Here is a 19,821-nt window from a genome sequence, read left to right as displayed (position 1 = left end):
AGGTTTTTCACCAAAAGTGTTTCACCAAAGGTCATTTCATCCACGTAAAATTTGACAAGCAAAAAAGAAAAAGAAAAGTTTTCAACTGAGTATAAACGACATATTTCCATTACAGATATATGCTGTGACTTTCACATTAAAAAATTTGATTATGGCTCTCAAGGGGGGGGGGGGCACACTCAGGCAGGCCGGACGTACTGTGCCCCCTGGCAGATATTAGTAAAGCTAATTCTAATTCTAATGATACCTCCTACCCCCCCCCCCCCTCCTCTCTCTCTCTCTAAACTCATGGTGGATTTTTTTTTTTGAATTTTTCGTAAAAATCACCAAATGTTAATTAAAAAATAATTTTATATTCTGTCTTTCTTCATTTTCTTCGCATTCTCGTCCTTCCCCCCTTTTTTTATACATATTTACTGTAGATTGTGTTTTGGGCAGCTCTTCCTGAGTTAGAGTGGGACTCCTCTTGAAATAATTGTGTCTGCAATAATGGGGGCGAACAGGACACAGAAAAATATAGCGATTTGCTTTTAATACCGTCGAATCTGTGTTATCCCCCCGGCCCCCCCTCTCTCTCTCTCTCTCTCTCTCTTTCTGCCAAGTGCAAAGATATTGTGAAAACGGGAACCCATAATTATTTGTGGGATTTTTTTATTTCTTTTACTGCAATGCCGCTACTCTCTAAAACAACAATAACATGGGGTGCATTCATTTTTCATCAAAAATTTCTATGGATATCACGTCCTACTGAAAAAAAAAGGTTGCGCAAAGAGTGCCCTCACTTGGTAGAAATCAGGTAGCTTCAAGCAGTTTTCTCTGTCAATTGCAATTTTGCAAGCAATGGCAGAAAAATTCTTACATCGTCCCCTTTTAGAGTTTGGCTTGTCTTGGAGTCTGTTTGTGAAGGACCCCCCCCCCCCCTTCCACTCAACAATGCTACAAATGGAGAATATGTCCCTTATAATATTTATGAGAGCAAATATATTACGTCCACATTGGCTGCATGGGTTAATAGGGCACATAAGATTAAGGATAAGGATTATGACACCCCCCCTTCCCACCCACCATACACAAAAAATACATGACCCCCCCCCCCCACACACACACACACACATACCTTTTGCTCCAAAAGCTGACATTGGATGTCTTCATCACATTGCTGCCACAGGAGGGGTGCATGAAGGGGCAACATGTCACCCCTATGATTTTTTTTCAAGAAGTGAAAAAAGGGAAAGAGGGAAAAAAAGAGGGAGAAAGGGAAGAAAAAGTAATTGAGTACAAAAGGGATATACAGTTAGGGTATAGGTCTGGGCAATGTAATATCTTTATAATTCAACTGAGAAACAATATAACATAGGCCTACCTTTAGGTTGTCTTGCCTGCTTACTCCCCCCCCCCCCCCACAAAAAAAACAAAAAAAAAACAGAATATCCTGTCCCTGCCCCCTGCATGTATTTTTATCATAAACTGTGATCACACAAAACGAAATGAAAGTCCTGTTGCAATGGTACAAGCACTCGTATAGTCATTATACCTATTACAATGTAAAAAAATAAAGTTATTTTAAGTATTAATTATGATTGACCATGATTTAGTATGGACTGATCAAAGATAAAGTTGGTTGGGTCTGGTCATTTCTATACTCACTTCTGAGGATACTCATGACTATATCTATATTTTGTAGAATTTTCAATTGCTTAGCACATGATCTTTTTATAGACCATCATCTTTTTATAGACTTTTTATAGATTCATCTCTTTAACCTATTTAAGGCAAGCGTGATATCCGTGTTATTATAAGAATATTTGAAGTAAATTTTCCGTATTAGTATTTTAATTAATCATTAAGTCATTTTTCCTTTGATTTAATCATCACCAAATACTTCACCATGATGATCATCATCATCTCCATGGCATTAATTCATGTTCACTATTGTCATCACCATTACCATCATTATTATTAAAATTTTGAACAGATATTACCATTCTGCTTTGTAAATGTATCAAATAATTTAGTGAGTTTTAATCCGGGGTTGTTATTTTTCCAAGCGACCAGCATATGATGACAATCCTATTCCTGCAAGTTGTAAATTTTAAATTATTTGGTAGTTTTCTCTTTGACTCATGCCCCCCCCCCCCCAAAAAAAAAAAAAACTTTAACCAATATATATGCTTGTTATGTAATGAAAAATGTATTATACAGTTTGCTATGAATCAAAAGATATCTAATCTAATGATTGATATAACTTTTCCATTCAATTAGTCCGGTATGTGTCTCTTTCACAGTCATATATATTGATAAGGAATTGCAATCAGTTGTTACGATTGAACGACTACAACGATGCTCTTGGAATAAATTCTGCATTATTGATCCTGGTAAGCACTCAAATTGACACTGCACTAAATTATACAATGTCTGGAGTCCATGAAGGCATTGTATAATTTAGTCTCTAGAGTGAAGTCTTGACTCTAAATCCTCTGTCAGTGAAACAGCCACCGTACATGGATGAATCTAGTCTCCTATTTCAGACACTGTATTATGCAGTAAGTGAAAACCAAGGGTATGTGCCTGTAGACTAGGTAAGCATTGTGAAAGGTTGTTGCTTGAGAACAATATCTGGTTTAAAGAGAGTTTTAGTCACATATTCTCAACTCCAGATTGGAGGGTCTGAAGTTGTGGTATGGATATATGCCAATAGCAAAGCCACTTTATAAACAGCGCCATCTCAAGACCAAACTACCTCAGAACAAACCTATATCCTTATTCAGGGTCCAACAGTGTTTCCACAGATCCATAACAAATTTCCCGAAATTAATAGACATTTCCTGTAATTTTCAAGCTTGATTTTTAAAAAAAATCTGGCAATAATACAGCAAGCCTTAATTTGGTCCAAGTGACCAAAATCAAGGAATTTAACATTTTTTTGTTCACACCATTTTAAAAATTAGAACTTAATAGACACAAAATTACGAAATGCCAGCGCGAACAGAAAATTGTTAGCTTCTTATCGAGATAAACAATTCTTTAAATTTAACATGAATATTAAAAGTTGCTACTTTACTTATGTATAATCGTAATTTTCTGATTTCCTGGATTTTTGTCATTATCCGAAAATTACCTGTAAATGATCAGGATTTCCCAGAATTCGGGTAATTTCCTTCAAAGTAGAAACATTGGGATCCAAGCTTACGATATGCATGCATGCAGTCTTTACTCACTTCAACAGTGAATAATAGTAGGCTTCCTGTTAGATAATCTTTTGAAACAAAAATGTTGCTATAGATTTCCGTTTGTTTGATGAAAGAGTATGTATCAATACTTTCATAATGTACATCCAGGTTGGGGTGGGGGTGGAGGGACCAAACTATATTGCTGTACATATGTGGCGACCAGGAAAAAAAAAACCATGTAAAGAGTACTTTATGCTGATCATGGCAAGTCACACACATGACGGGTTTAGGGTGTCAAAAAGGGAAAAATCAGGAAAAAGGGTGTGTTTGTGGAGTAATACACATATATTTTTGAAGGGTTATGCTTGTTTAGGAGTAAAGGGTTATGCTTGTTTAGGAAGTAAAATTGTAAAAAAAATATATATATATATACTTGAATAGGGTATTATTTGAACAATGGAAAAAAATGGTTTAGGGTGGATTTGTAGAACCTGGTGCCTTGCAATAAAGTTGAGTGGCCCCTCTGGGATGTACATATATATATGTCCCTATATATGCGAATAGCCCTGTGTTCAGAGTATGATGGTGTCTATTCAGAACATGAGGAAAATGCTCAGTTTTCATTAAAACATCAAAAAACATTGACTGTTTTTCAGCAATACATGAAGGAGTACGAATGACAAAGATCTGTTCTGTTAAGCAATACTTTATTGAAATTTACATCCAGCATTATTGTACACTATAAAACCAGCAAATATACATCAAATTCATTTCTATGATTTAAGCTTTAATCCCACCACCACAATACCATCATAAAATTGTGATTTGCAACAAAAGTGAATACAAATAAAAATCTATATTTATCTATGTACAAAATGTAACTGAAAAACTGATATTGTGCAAAAATAGCTTTCTCTTTCTCTCTCTTTCCATGATATTTGGTCAACAAAAAATACCAACTTTCCTTACAATAGAGCAAAATAACCAGGTATACCATAAAACTAGTAATTTTCGAATACATTTCTCATTATTTCGCATTTTATCAACCATTATGATATCAATAGGGGGGATTCATTCTGCTTGGGGTGTTTCGCAAATATTCAAGTCTGAGAAAGGGTCACGCTTGAATTCCTTGTTGGTATATATAATGCACTGCATATGGTAGATCACATCCAATATCATGTGAGCATTCGCACTTAAGCATGACTTTAAGTGAGACTTTACTTTACGAGGAACGTCGTTAGGTTCTAAACAATCTTCACCCTTTTCATCCCTTCCGCACTTTAACCAAGTAGTATTATGAAGATGAACAATCACTTCAAAATCCTATGTAGAATACATTCCATATAGAACTAATATACTGTATGACTTTTACCACTGGCTGATCAAGGGGGGGAGTGCCCTTCCTTTTGAGAGGCATAATCAAAATTTGTAATGTAAATATGGCGTTCTAATACAAGTGTGTCCCCCCTTTTGAAAGTGATGACTCTTTTTTCTTCTTCTTTTTATATTTTTGCTTGTCAAATTTTCCTTTGGAAAATGTGCCCCCCCCCTGTTGGACAATCCTGGATCCCGCCACTGACTTTTATCTACCAGGCACTCAAATGCCAAAATCCACAAATTGACCTGTTAAATACAGAATTCTCTCATTCCAATACATGTATCCTCTGGAAAAGGAACATACTGTATATATGCTTCCTGCAGTCAACAGGTTAATCTGATTATCTTCTAGACTATTCTATAGCATGTAGTTATAGTATAATAATTTTAGTATCTGACCATGCCCTTTTTTTAATAGCTTACATTTTTATGGTTTTATATTTGATTTGAAAGAAATGCATAAACACATGACTGACGAGTGTATTTGCTACACTGCAAATTCAATTTTAAAACAACAAACTGAATATGTGTATACACACCCTGTAAATATAAAATGACAACAATATATAGCAAATATTGTAAGTCATTGAGCATTCGTCATCGTGAAAGTAAGGAACTGAGGAACTTACAGAAAAAAATCACAAATCCAAATTATAAAAAAATGTTGTACTGAAATTGATATATTGATGTGTGTTACACTAAATCGAAAGACTGCACAACAAAGCAAATCATTATAATTACATGAGTGAGAGATTATCAAGTCAACGGTGAATAGGAAGTAATTGAATACATTTGAAAGAGGCATGTTCGGAGCTTACTATAATTTAATTCTAAATTTACATAACATAATAATTCTTTCCTGGATAATACCAAGAATATTGATGCAAATATATACATGCAAATGAATATTATATAAATAAACCCAATACGGGTAGCTCTATGTAATATGTCTATCAATTCATATAAATAAGTGGTGATATCAAAATATATTGTTATTAATTATTTTACATAAGTTTGTCTCCAAACAAGATAAATACATAAATTTATTTTGGTACACTCAAACTGTACACAGCAAATTGTACATTTGTCCATATACAGATTAAACAAAAACAGAGTAAGCTCAATAAAAAAACAAGTAAATAACTCTGACATTCCCTTTCTTTCAATCATCTTTAAAAAACAATTTTATGATAAATTATACAGTTCCAATAAATGAATTTTATTTAAACATAAACATAAAACACAATTTCTTGTTTGGAAGTTCATTTGCTTTAAGTACATACAGTGACCAATACAACATACTAATTTCAGCTTTGCTGTGGAAAATGAATACATTTACAATATTAAACACTCAAATACACGTTGAAAAAAGCTAAACACAAATATAAAATTTAACATTGTCAAATACACATCTAGACAGTCAGGTGCTTAGCCTGTAAAGATTATTTTTGTATTTTCGATGCAATTTTATCTCAATTATGACTGACAATAGCAGATTCAAACTCTTTATTTCATATACAAAGAATTGGTATTGCTGAATCAAAAATATGAGCAAAGTTTGAAGTAAAAATATGTGCAAAGTTTTAGGTAAAAATATGTCAAAAATATAAAAATCAATCTGCCACACATTAATGCACATTTGCAGTATTCAATACCATCTTCTTAATTCTTTCAATCAAATATAACATATTTCAAATTATTGACCAAATATTCAGTCATAATTACAATTCTTTCTTGTTCATGCCTATTAATTTCGAAAATCAAAATTCACTCCATACATTCCATCCTCTATAAAATAATTCATCCCTTTTTATTGGAAGTACATGTAAAACAGTGAAGATTGCTTTTGATGTATATCACACACAAAGATAATACATGTATAACATACACAGAACATTGTGCTTCTAAATATTGATATCACAAATGTAATACAACATGTATTTCTTCCAAATATAACCATGATACAAGGGGGTGATATCATGAGATCACATAGTGATCAGAACAAAATGTGTAATATAAGAATTGCCAAAAATGAAAAGTTTTTATCATATATTTGCCCCTGAAGTAAGTGGCCGAGACTTAAAACAAAGCCCATGAATTATACTATAATAATAAGTTACATTACGAAAGTGGCATGATGGAATATCAACAGAGTATAACAATTAAAACATAAAAAGATAAAAATACAAGTATATACAAGGAAGGCTGTACTTTTACAGATAACTTTTACAATAACTTCTCCAAATGCAAACGTAATATCTCAAAAATATATATAAAAAGAAGAGCTTGCGCTGCCTATATTTACAGATCATATTACTCTAGTACTTTTATTGTTTTATTGTAATTTTAAGAAGTAGAAAATAACAAGGCACAAATACAAGAAACACTGATTGAAATTTACTGAATGATTTGGGGTAAATGATTTGTGAATTTTGCTACAAGCGGACACAACAAAGAGCCACACTATGGCTGTTATATTCACATATTTGGACCCATTGTATTTAAGTGTTGCCAATTTGAAGAACATGACCTTCACAAGAATAAGGAAAACAATGGTATCTGAATCACTGATACACAATGAATGTGAGAGTTTCAAGTGGGCAAATGCGTTAACTCTCATATTGGATTATCTATCAAGCTTATAAGTGCTGCAGATCTGAGTGATGTGGGCCAATTTTTGCAGAGTAAAAAAATAAATGTAGACACTGCTTCACTTTTATAATCATTGCCATAGAATATGATTTGAATATGGAAAAAATTCTTTACAGTCTACAGATTATCATTAATAATCTATGTGAAAAGGGAAATGGATCGGGTGAAGCTCCTCTCGAATATTAAATCTTATGACTCATATCTTGCAAACCTATAGATTTGTGGGAATACTCAACAGAAATTTGAATCTGGTGTTTGCATTCTTAATAGTCAAGAAGTACTTTATTAGAAAATGATACATCTGCCCCCCCCCAAAAAAAAAAAAATAATAAAAAAATAAATACACACACACAGGAAAATATAAGCATGTTCACGCAAAAAGGAACTACAAATGCTATATTCTTTTTAATAAAATTAGTCTGGATTTATTTTTATTACACAAGAGACTCCACCATAAATTTCCCAAATTAATATTGATTTCGCAAAAAGGACTTTGCAAGGATCATGATATTTTTATGAAGAAACTACCCATCTATTTTGTGACGTTCAACATCCACATGACTCACATAAAGCATTGGAACAAAAAATGAAAGAATTTTAATTGTCTGGGACAATTGAAGCGATCTGGAACGTGCACAGAAAGGCCCCTCCAAGTGTATATAACCTTCGACCGCGTGAACTTTTGTGTTGTCAGAAACAGGCAAAATCAATACCATCCTGGTTATTTTTCCAAAATGCTCTCACACTTTGCGAGAATTTAAATCTCAATTTGCCCTTCGTAATTTCTATTCTGTTGATGTAGCAAGCCAGTTTTGTACATAAAAGAATCTGTGATACAGTTCCACTCTGACCACAGACCAAACACATACATGTCAGGGCATCTCGAATGAGGTACACACATGCTGTGATGCAAATAGTGAGAAACAAATAGTAAAACCGGCACATATGCAATAAGGCGAGGCGTAAGAAACAAACTGCTTTCTGTTGAACTTGCTTTTAATTACAAGCCCCACCTCTTCACCTAAGGCTAAGGCAGGGTTCGACAGCAAAGTAGTTTATGCAGATTCCATCACAAGAAAACGGGTGCCAGTCCATTAAATGGAAAAAAATTGTAATTTCAAACAAATTACATGAATAATCATGATCCAGTATCTTTGTATATTGACAGACAACATTAAAATGCAACAGTATGTTATAGAAAGAGAGGGAGAGTATGAAGATGAGAACGCTAGCAAAGCGATCTTCTAAACTGGTTTCCTAAACTGGTTTGAGGGAAACCAGTTTAAATCAGTATATGAGAACGGGGTCTAGGTGAAATTAATTCATAATACATTGATGAATGTATTTCATGCCTTGATACCAATTAACCAATGCCCTGTGGATTATGATAGCCTATTAGGATACCAGGCAATTATGCAATTATAATTGAAAGTGGTACATGAACTGCTCACATGAAGGCCACTGATGATGATAGCAGCTTTTCCCTGCACATAATGTACATATCCATCATTATATGTTACATACATGCATGCAAAAAGAGATAACACGATCTGTGGCCCAGAATGAGTTACGTTTAAATGCAAATAAAAATATAAAGTGCACGTTCCAAATAAACACTTGATTGGTTGAAAATGCAGTTGATAGTGAGTTTTAGAGATGCATTTGATTGCAGTTCTATGGCTGGTGTTCAGAACTCAATAACTAAAGCTAATGTCTAAATATTTGGTTGAACTATGGAAAGCCAAACGTGAGACCATTAAATCCCATACAATTAATATTCAATTCATTTTTACTTTTGATACTCAATCAATTGAAAAATGTCTAGTGAAGTGTAATATACATTTCTTCACCTTAGAAGCATGAAAGTGGAATGCAGCAGTTACAGAATAAGGGGTAAGGGTAAAAAAAGATTTTGAAACAATTTGGCTCCCTGTTTTTTAGCACATTTTTTCTCATCAACTATAAAATGTCCTCCCGAAGCAAAGTGCCTTGTAAAAACGATGCGATAGTATCATTTGATTCAGTTTATATTACTATCAATTTGAAAACACATCTATTTGGTTTTTCTACGGCAATAAAGAAGAAATGCATTCTTCATCCAATCCTTGTTTATGAGTAATGCAATATGGAGCAACATTACCTCATTGAATTCATCACTAACTATCAAGTATCCATGGCAACGGACAGACTGATGAATTCCTGCATGTCAGGACAAAGGACAGAATGTCTTTGCTCGGCACTTAGTAATACCTGAGTCATACCATCTTCTTATTGGGTTTCCCTGGGAAAAATGCATCTCCATTCAAGAGTCGGAGGGGGGGCATCGAGGGGGCATTTTGAGGGACACAAAACAGATGACACACCAAAGCAACGAAAGAGCAATTCAAATTACTGGTATAGAAGGGGAGGGCTAACAAGGCTGAGTGTTACATACGTATCTACATCATGGCCCCATATACATTTCAATTAAGATTAAGAGTATAGTTGTCTTGATCTTTGAATGTATGTATATTATTTGCCTTGAAGTTGGCTTTAATACTAGTATATTCTGTGGGTGTTTTGTGAATTTTAAAGGTAAGTGAATAGATGTCCAGTAAGCAACTGCAGGAGTGGACGGAGGGAATTGAATATAACAAAAAGCGAGAAATTACCATCATGATAATATCAGTTTTGAAGACTGTAGGGCCGTCTGCACCAACACTAGTTTTCATATTAGCACGCTATTTCCGATCCGGCAAATTATCCTGATCTGAACAATCTCAAGATTATTAGTAATGGAAACGCAACTATCGCACTAGTTCGCTGGATTAATCTTGAGATTGCAATCCCAAGTCAACTTGGGATTATTTGCAAATAGCGTGATATTTTACGGATTATTATTATTTGTCCGAGAATTTTGTTTTGGAAGTACAATCATGGCTATAATCTGAAATGATCCAGATATGAGCCATCTTTCTGTTGCCATATGTTGCATAATCGTGTCCCTTGAAAATTTCTGCACGGAAGCAGCAAATTAATCATTCCAAACCCAAATTTCGCTTTACATCAATTATGCACTGTTTTGTCTGGACATTGTTTAAACGTGCCTTTCTTCACCATTCCTAACAATTTTACAATTTCTTCAAGTGCCCAACAAATGAAATTTTCACTAATGTTGTCACTCAAAATTCTCTAAAATGCAATAAAGTTGCAGAAACATCTGAAGCAATCACTAGATACTGACATCAATTTTCAAGCTAGAAGAGCATCCAGTCGTATCATTCTACAAAGAAAATGTCCTTTTTTTCTAATATTGATTACAATAACAACCATTCTCTTTATGTCTTTTAATGTTGATGATACACTTCTTTCAAAATCATAAACAAAAACAGAGTCTGGTAACATAAGCTTCTTTGTCATCATTTTGCTCTCTGCTGAAACATTATGATTATTGCAGTAGTCGAAGCTGAAAAGAAAACAATAGTGATGACATTAATTATTAAAGCCGGAGAGAGATTTTGATCAGGCAGTGAATGATAATTATAATGAAGAAAAAGATTCAGGTCAATGTCGGCCAGCGATGGGCAGAGCGTGCGAGCTGTTCAAATAGAGACTTCAAACAATGCAAATAAGAGACGACCCAGTCTATTATCATATCACTGGTTTTGATAATTAGAAATAGGTATAGGCATAGCCAGGGGGACAAGGGGGACGCAACCTCCGTCCCCCAATAAGAATATTCTTTCACTGGTATAGACAGACATTATGTCAAGTGAGACAGTGTTCACTATAGTACAGCAACAACAGGACTGGGGCAGACAGGGCATATGTCCAACCCTCTAACGGCCCCACTGAACAACTACCAGAAAGCTATCCACATCAGTAGAGTGACTGTGTATATTTTTATTTTATAAATGTACTTTATAAACCATAATATGGAATTCCTTGTGCAGAATAAAGATCACATTGCTGCCTTTTTTTACCACTTCATCTAAATATATTCCATGTTTTTTGCTTTATTGTCTAATTTGTCTTACTTGGTCACTTGTAGATGTGAAACTGTGGCACAGCTAATACAGACACCCCCCTTTTGCAAGATCTCTACCTACACCCCCAGGTGTACATATAATTGTATAGACACTACATGCTACTACAATACATGCTATTATCATTATACACATGTACCTTTCCAACATACAAAAGAGTGTACATGTCGCTTTTCACCACTGATAGATACATGTATTTATATAATTCCCTCACATAATGATTCATGTCTTGTAGAGGATTAGGTGACAAAAAGGGGAGGAGTGGTTGAGATTAAACATATAACCTCCTATAAATAAGCAGAATTTGTAATAGCTTTAAAGATAAGAATTCATCGATTCAATAATATCTTTATACAGTGTTATAATATGCTATCCAATCTGTTTTCCTGTCTATCATCTTAGAATCCATCTGTTCTCATTTTAGGCATGCATTTTAAACTTTCAATCATCATCAAGGTCCTGTTTTAAAAGCGATCTCTGCAACATCATCTTGACTCGAAGCTTAGTTGTTACATAAGTTGCCATTTGTATATGTTGAGTAGACTGTAATCTTTGGGGATCTTTGGAGATCTTTCAAACAATGGAAACTATAGGCCTATGAAAAGAATTATACAGGGTTTTGAATCTGATAACAATGTAGTATTCTATAATCAAGTGAATCTGATTCCATTACCCATATCTTTTTAACAAAGGCCTACCATTACACATTTTCAAAATTGCTCAAATTACTTTCACTCACTTTCAGAGCAGAAAAATATGAACTTCAAAACCCATTAATTAATCAAATGTCAGGTATACATGTATGATATATGGCCGACCTGAGAAAAAAAAACTTCTAAAATAACATCCAGTTTCCTTTATATGAATAAGATGCATTTAAGTATTAAAAGAATGATTTTTCATGACTTTCCAGCAGAAATAACAATTACATGTACCTGCATGATTATTTGCTTAGTCTTAGACCTGGCAGATCATTTCAAACTCCACCTTTATCATGAGTTTCCACACAAAAGCATAACTCACTACAAGTTGTCACTGTATCCATTCCATAGAAAGCAGGAGGAAGAGAATGGTAGCAGATATAAAAGGTTCATTATTTTTTTTTTTACTTTGATGTTTGTCAATAAAAAGTAAATAAAAATAAAGTAATAAAAACCACTCCATTCATAGAGGGGTACACCCCTGAGATGACATAATCATCGGCTGTTTTGGTTGACAGACATTATGGAATGCATATGAAGTACCTTTTTGTTTACATAGGGAGGTAATTATGGTATTATTTACATAAGGTAGACATGGTTTGAATACTAATTACAGTGTTACAGCATGTCAATCAGCCAATTAACCATTCTATCACTTTGGGGTGCCTCAATTATGTTGATCTGTTTTCTCAAAATGAAAGTATAAAACTGGTTATTTTCTTAATGATTTCATTACATAATCATACCATCTCGGGAATTTCTTGCATGGGCATTTAGTGCCCTTCTCCAATGTATTTCAGTAGTCACTTAGTTACAGGAAGTCTGTGATAATGTATTATCATTTGCAAGCATCTCTGCCACTAGATATAACACTGCATTGATCCCCTGTATTCCTCAAAAAGAAAACTCCTACCGGTATATTCCATTGCATACCGCCGGCTTTCAACACACATCAAGATATGAACATTCATTAGTGATCAAACTCCATGTTTGATGAGTAGGTTCATGGTACAATCTATGGCATTATCATGATCAACTGAGGGTGTGTCTATACATAATTTCTTAACGTAGAATCAGTGCAGCTTAAAAACACATACTGTATGAAAATCACATTGAAAGTACATTTCATGTGAGTACTATTCATACTAAACTTCGAAGAACTGAAAAATATCAGTTAAGAAAGCAAGGAGTTTGGAGAGCCTAGCTGTTTTTTACTATCATGTTATATTCACTCATCAATGTTATTCACTATAAAAGTGTAAATGCAACGTCTTCTTATAAATGCATTTTCATGCATTTATACCTTATTAAATGTAATGCTAACAAATCAAAATTCCTTTGCAGACCAATAAATGTATCATTACCTGAATGCAAGCGATAAAAATATTGCATAAAATTTATCCTTTCCCCAATACCAACTTTTTGTGGATTTACAATAAGCATCCATATGTAAAGAAGACATACATGTAAACATGTTTCAAACGATGAGAAACGCTTTTCAAAAATCTGAAGAAGCAAATATGAACACACTCTTTGACTAGGAAAACTAATGGGTTAAGTATAGGAGTACAACGTAATCCATAGTGTGCACTCCTCATTAAATTTACATTACAAGGTATTGGTGAATCTATGTTGTATTGGGGCAAAATTGAGTATTACTTCCTTATTGCTAAATGAGAACCAAGACACACTTTCCAATATTATGAATAAAGATTTTTTAAAGCCTTCAAATAGTATACCCTATATATAATAATTTAATATAATGTCAGTTTTATTATTTCATCAATTGACTATTCACTATTTTTCTGGGGGGGGGGTTTGTACTTAGGGCAATATCAAGAGTCATTGAAGGGCAAAAGAAAAACAAGTTTTGGGGATTTTACAACCTGTGATTTCTTCTCAAAATGCAAGCATGTACCTTTTTTTATAGAGTGTACACCTATTCAACAAGGTAGCTGAGATTACTAATGCAGGTGGGCTTTTCAAAAACTACTCTAAAACATTCAAGTGTAATTAATCACTCTTGAACTATGATAAAGCACCAGTGGGTATTTATGCATGCACTACTGATCAAATTTGTTTGCTCATGTCTCATATGACAGACAGCCGAAACCACTCCATGCTGAAGAATTTCAATGCGTGGTAGTATTTCACGAAGAGCTTTGTCAGTGATTAAAACCAAACTAATTTGTTCTCAGCCAATCAGATACAAGAATTTCAGTAGCTTATAACAAATAGTCAGTGAAAATCAATGACCATTTGTTTCATGGAATGGTCCACAGGTGTACTTATATATATTGACAATTGTCTCCTGATATGATTTAGAGGAGGGGGTGGTATTGTTTGAAATGTCTCTTCCAAAATCTCCTTACATTAAGTTTAGTTTTTATTTCATAGAAACTTAGAGGACATTGGTTTCTATTATAGAGGAGAACCATTTATCAAAATTGATACATTCAATTTAAAACACTATGTTAAAGGTCAAGTTCACCCCAGAATACAGGTGATTTAAATAAATAAAGAAAAATCAAACATGAACAACGCTGAAAACTTCATTAAAATCGGATGTAAAATAAGAAAATTATGACATTTTAAAGTTTCACTTATTTTTCACAAAACATTTCTATGCTCAACTCAGTGATATGCAAATGAGAGAGTCTATGATGTCACTCACTCACTCACTATTTCTTTTGTTTTTTATTGTTTGAATTACACAATATTTCAATTTTACGAATTTGACAATTACTATTAGGACCTCCTTGCCTGAACCACAAAATGTTAAAATAATGGAATTCCATGTGTTCAGGGAAGAATGAAACTTTGTTTCACATGACAATCTCGAGAAATAAAAATATTTCATATAATAAAATACAAAAGAAATAGTGAGTGGGTGAAGTCATCGGTCCCCTCATTTGCATACCGAACAGGATGTGCATGTAACTGTTTTTGTGTAAATCAAACTTTAAAATATTATAACTTTCTTATTTTACATCCGATTATGATGACATTTTCAGATACTTTGTTATGCTTGTTTGAATTTTCTCTTTCTATTTAAATAAGCTTTTTGTTGGGGTGGACTTGTCCTTTAAACAAAAGCACCTTGTGGGAATAACCAGAGGGAGCAGCAGTGACGAGAGTGAGACATAAAAAAAACTTATTAAAGAGGAATATTAATCAAACATGTCTCTCAGTGAAACTGCGAAAACTTTTTCACTGTTCCTCAGGATGTTCACAAACACCACTTCAAATGCTTTATTGTATTCCATACAAAGACCTTGATGAAAATAACAAAGGAAAGTGTATTTTCTTCAGTTGCAACATTGATCAAACGAACGCTGCTCTCGGACCTGGCACCAAGAACTGAAGTCTCATGTACGCTACATCAATAAAATGGTGAGACTATGAGCACGCTCAAATGGAGAGGAATTTGTGCGTTTTCTTGCACCAAAAGATTTAAAACTTGATAATGTCAAATTTCTTTAGCTTCAAGGGGGTGCCTTTTGTTGATTCCATTTCTTTGAGAAAGACAAACACAATGCAATCTATTGGACATTTTCTCTGCTTATTTCAATGTTTGTGAAATGGTTGAAATAAATAAAAATCTCATGGGGAGATTACATTCTTCTCTTATTTCATATCTTGGGGTGTTATTGTGTTGATATTTTTGCCTTGTGGACACATTAGCGACTCAAATGATGTGGAGAGGTAATTAAATATCACATGATGTTTTTTTCAAAATGTGCTGCTTTTATAGAGGAAACAGAGAAGGTAGATGAATTTTTCTTCAAATATCTGGAATCTACTGAACCAATTCAACCAAGTTGAAAAAACATATTGTTTCGTGCGTAGAAGAAAAGCAATAACAAGGAAATATGTGAGCAAATTAATTGCCTGTTTGTGACAGAAGGACATTAAGTAGGTGTATATATAACAATTAAGAAGGGTAAGAAAATGCAATGGAGGGGCTATTAACAGGCAGATGAATAGTAACGTCAATGACAGAGTGAAATATAACCTTCCAGAAATTTCAACGGAGAGCAAAAACTTACTTCCTTCAGAGTATCTGCATGTGATGTTTGATAATGATGCTGAACCTAGTTGACTATTCATGCACTGATTATCACCTTATGGTCTATTGTTTTCAACTATAGTCTAGAATGAAGTAATTGAATGTAATTTCATGTTATGGAAAACATTAATTCTCCAAGGTTTTTTTGCTTCATGTGGTTGTTTTTTATTTTCTAATGGGGACAGTTGATATTCTATGCATTCTAAATTTTCATTAACTTTTTTTCAGAGAGGAGCTTCACTTACACTCAACAAGGTATTTTCGACAAAAATGTTGTAAAGCTTTGACATATCACAAACTTGAAAGCTTAAGACTTTGATTAAAGGTCAAATATACAGTGAATTCACGATTTATTTCACTTTCTACCTATTATGATCCATATTCTTTTCAGTCTATACTTATTTCCCTTACGTTGTATAGACATCCCAATTGGCCCTGATTATTTCAGATGGTCGGGAAATTGACTCAATTTCACCCCAAAAATGAAAGTGTTTTGTTATATGTCTTCAAGCCTGACATGAATGAGTGATAAACATTGATCTCAAGCTTTGGGGAGTAGCCCATCGAGTTATGATTCTCAAACATTATATGCCGTTGGATCCATGATTTAACTAAAAGACTGGTACCAAATCTCATAAGGCACCTCAGGTAAAAGATACTTGCCTTGCCCAATTCAATATGAACAAAAAGAAAGCACTTCCTTGGAACTTAATTAAGAAACCCACATTCTACACATTACCCTGCAAGAGACTGGTAACCTATCCTGTCTACAATATCCCTCCATCAAAAGAGCAATGCTGCAGTGCCTTGGCCAGCCGATGAGAAGAGATCACCATCCATGGGGGTGAGAGACGTGTCCTCTGACTCTGGTTCAGGGGGCGGGACAGGCTTGGGCTCTTCCTTGGGTTCAGCTGGGCGGGGACCACGCCCTAATAACATGTCCATGGCTGATAAGTTGGCAGCAGCAAGGTTTTGGAAACCACCTGATTTATAAAAAAAAAGACGATTGGAGCAAATCGAAATCTATAATTAAAAAAATAATATAGACAAAATTCTGAGAATTTTTTTCCTTTCCTACAAAAATATGAATGACTGCAACAAATAGAAGTTTACCACGTATGTATGCTATGAAAAATTATTCAAAAATTATAAGAACTAGCTTTTCAAAATTTTACTCTACAGCAAAATAAAATAAAACAGTGTTACATTCAATGGACATATAGGAACAGACAAAATTTCAATGAAGCCTAAATTGTTTTCAATTTGCTCTCAATTCTGAGATTTGAGCCTAATAGTGCCAAAAATATGTTCGTATTACACAGTAACAAAAGAACAAAATTTCCTTAAAACATTAGAAAATCTTGTAAATATTTATCTAGTAAATAAATGCTTGTGACCAATACATGAGTACATGCACATAAATGCAAATTATGAATTGTCTTTTTATTGTTATACTTCAGATAAGGATAAAGTAATGTAATTAAAAATCAGCTTCCACGTCCGGAAGTCAACATAGAGCACATTTTATCAAAATTTATTTCCAAAAAACTTTTTGTCAACCATTTTAAAGAATTTAAGTATTCTCTCAAGCACATCCACAATACATATTTTTGTTTCTATTGTCGGTAAATTTCTGTGGTTTTACAGCTGAATTTGATAAAAGGATTGCATGTTATTCTTACATTTTAATGATGTCATTCAGTATTTTTAGAATAGAGGGAACAAATTGTTTTCATGATGCGGAACTTTAACCATGTCTAATGCTTAAAGTCCTTACAATTTAACATGTAACTCTTGCGGGCTTGCCATTGTCATGATTGTCAAATATTTTTATGTCAATTGAACATGAAGGCCGCATTCAAATTAAATGACTTTTAATAGTAGAAAATGTCTGTAAAGTTTCCTTTTTAAGTCATCAGAGAATAAAAAGTAATCATTTTTAAGTTTTACTTTTATGATGCACTGCCGTTTTCATATGTATCATAAATTCAACCAGCTATACTCAATACTTTACCAATAAAGACATTATGAAAAAAAATTACCATTTAACAATTAGTAGTTAATATACATGTACATCACAATCAATCAACTTTGAAAATTAAACGTTAACATCTAGCATGACTTCTCAAAGAATTAATCAGAGGGGGGGGGGGGGACTTTCATTGACGAGTGGATACCAGGCGCAACCATGGGAATTCGAAAAAGCACCCTAACAACTATTTTCCATATTTTGAAAATGCACCCCTTAACAAGTATTGGCGTGTGAAGCCCTACCCTTAACAAGTATTGGAAACAAAATAGTACACTTGACTTAATATTCCCTGAATCAACCCCCTAAACAAGTACAGCGATATTTTAATTGTTATGTCACAGACGTGATCACGGACATCGGCTTTTCCTTTATTTACATTAGGTTTAGTATTGCCCCACCGCCCAAACCCCGCTCAAATCGGACTCTAATCATGTAATGTTGGTGATCCTTTATAAAGCATTTTAGTCTTTTTTATACCCTTGCAAATTTGACTGTAAACACGTTGACATCCTTATTACGTTACGTAGGTAACATGCCCAATCTTGAAAAAGAGATCCTTTTTACGCGTTTCTTTGGTCACGCCTGGTATCCACTTGTCAATGGAAGTGCCCCCCCCCCCCTCAGGAATTTATACAAATTATGCTGACCTGATGATCTGATAGGTGCATTGCCCTTCAGTGACGTTTCCTCCTCATCATCACTGCCAGCGTGGCTGTTGTTCAGAGTGCCATTCTTCATACCGTTCTCCACCTTGGCCTTCCGGGGTGACCTCTTGCCTTTACCCCCATCTTCCTCCTCCACACCTTGGTGTGTCTCGTCATAGTATCTGATGCTGGAGTCTTCAGACATGTACTCAAATATGTCCTCATCTTTGGTAGAAAAGGAAACGTTCAGTCCCTGGAGGCAAAGAGAAAAAACAGATCATAACAGTGTGGAGGTGATGGATTGACAGGTGACACATCTCCACTCTAAGAAATAAAAGGGTATTGCAAATATGGAACGGGGTAAGGCCCTGTGTCCCATATGGTGTGTAAATCAGGAACCGAGCGACTAGTAAAAAGAGACTAGTCTCTCAAAGTCAGGTGAACGCACCAAACACAGAGAAACCTGGCTCAGACTAAATTCATGGCAAAGAGTTATGAAAACGGCTATGAATGGTCACACAATTCGTTATGTACAGTGGAAATGACCTTACATCGATGGAACATGTATTCAATCCAGAGCCACAACAATCATGGCCTACCAAGGTAGGTAACCAAGGTCATTATATCTTCAATGATCTCTTAATTGACTGGTATCATAAAGGTGTGACCTGGGGGCCTGTTTCATTAGAACTTTACAAGTTGTAACTTTGTCAATGTGGCAATTACTGTGGTAACAGGGCTCAACAGCCAATCAAAATCAAGTTTTTCATTGAAATTACAAGTAATGTCAGTTTAATAGTTGCAATTCATTATGAAATAGAACCCCGTAGTCACCAGGCCAATGATACCTCTTCTTACATGTAAGTATGCTTACTTAGGGAATGCATGGTTTTGAATACAGAAGACAAAGATGATATCATTCTACATAATGAGATACATGTAGGCCTATATATCCTGGATCATTTTGCTAAATTTCAGCATCTCTTTCAGAATCTTTCATTTGAGCATGGACCTACTATGATTGTTGTAGTAGGTCCATGCTCCTCCGGCATTTTGTATACAGTCCTTAGTTGAAGTTATATCAAGTGTACATTACATTGACTACATGTACATGTACACTGGCATGCTTGGGACAACTATGATTATAC

General features: G+C 34.3%; 1 protein-coding gene across 1 annotated transcript; it reads right to left on the bottom strand.

Annotated features, from left to right (window-relative positions):
* Positions 1–11,531: 11,531 nt before the first annotated feature.
* LOC129277970 (uncharacterized) lies at positions 11,532–18,947 on the bottom strand. The gene is made up of 2 exons (XM_054914161.2): positions 18,677–18,947; positions 11,532–16,980 (listed from the first exon to the last, which is right to left on the bottom strand). Exons 1-2 carry the CDS (start codon positions 18,876–18,878, stop codon positions 16,781–16,783), a joined length of 402 nt encoding a protein of 133 aa, XP_054770136.2. The 5' UTR covers positions 18,879–18,947; the 3' UTR covers positions 11,532–16,780.
* Between the last annotated feature and the right edge of the window lie 874 nt (positions 18,948–19,821).

This window comes from Lytechinus pictus, chromosome 15, assembly GCF_037042905.1.
Source record: "Lytechinus pictus isolate F3 Inbred chromosome 15, Lp3.0, whole genome shotgun sequence".
Taxonomy (NCBI): Eukaryota; Metazoa; Echinodermata; class Echinoidea; order Temnopleuroida; family Toxopneustidae; genus Lytechinus; species Lytechinus pictus.
The sequence above is the reverse complement of the archived record's forward strand: the minus strand, read 5'-3'. Positions and strand labels throughout refer to the sequence as shown.

Coding starts and splice junctions, on each gene's coding strand:
- LOC129277970 (XM_054914161.2), bottom strand. CDS start 18,878: ATGTCTGAAGACTCCAGCATCAGATACTATGACGAGACACACCAAGGT. Junction 16,981..18,676: donor TGCACCTATCAGATCATCAG/GTCAGCATAATT, acceptor TTTATAAATCAG/GTGGTTTCCAAAACCTTGCT.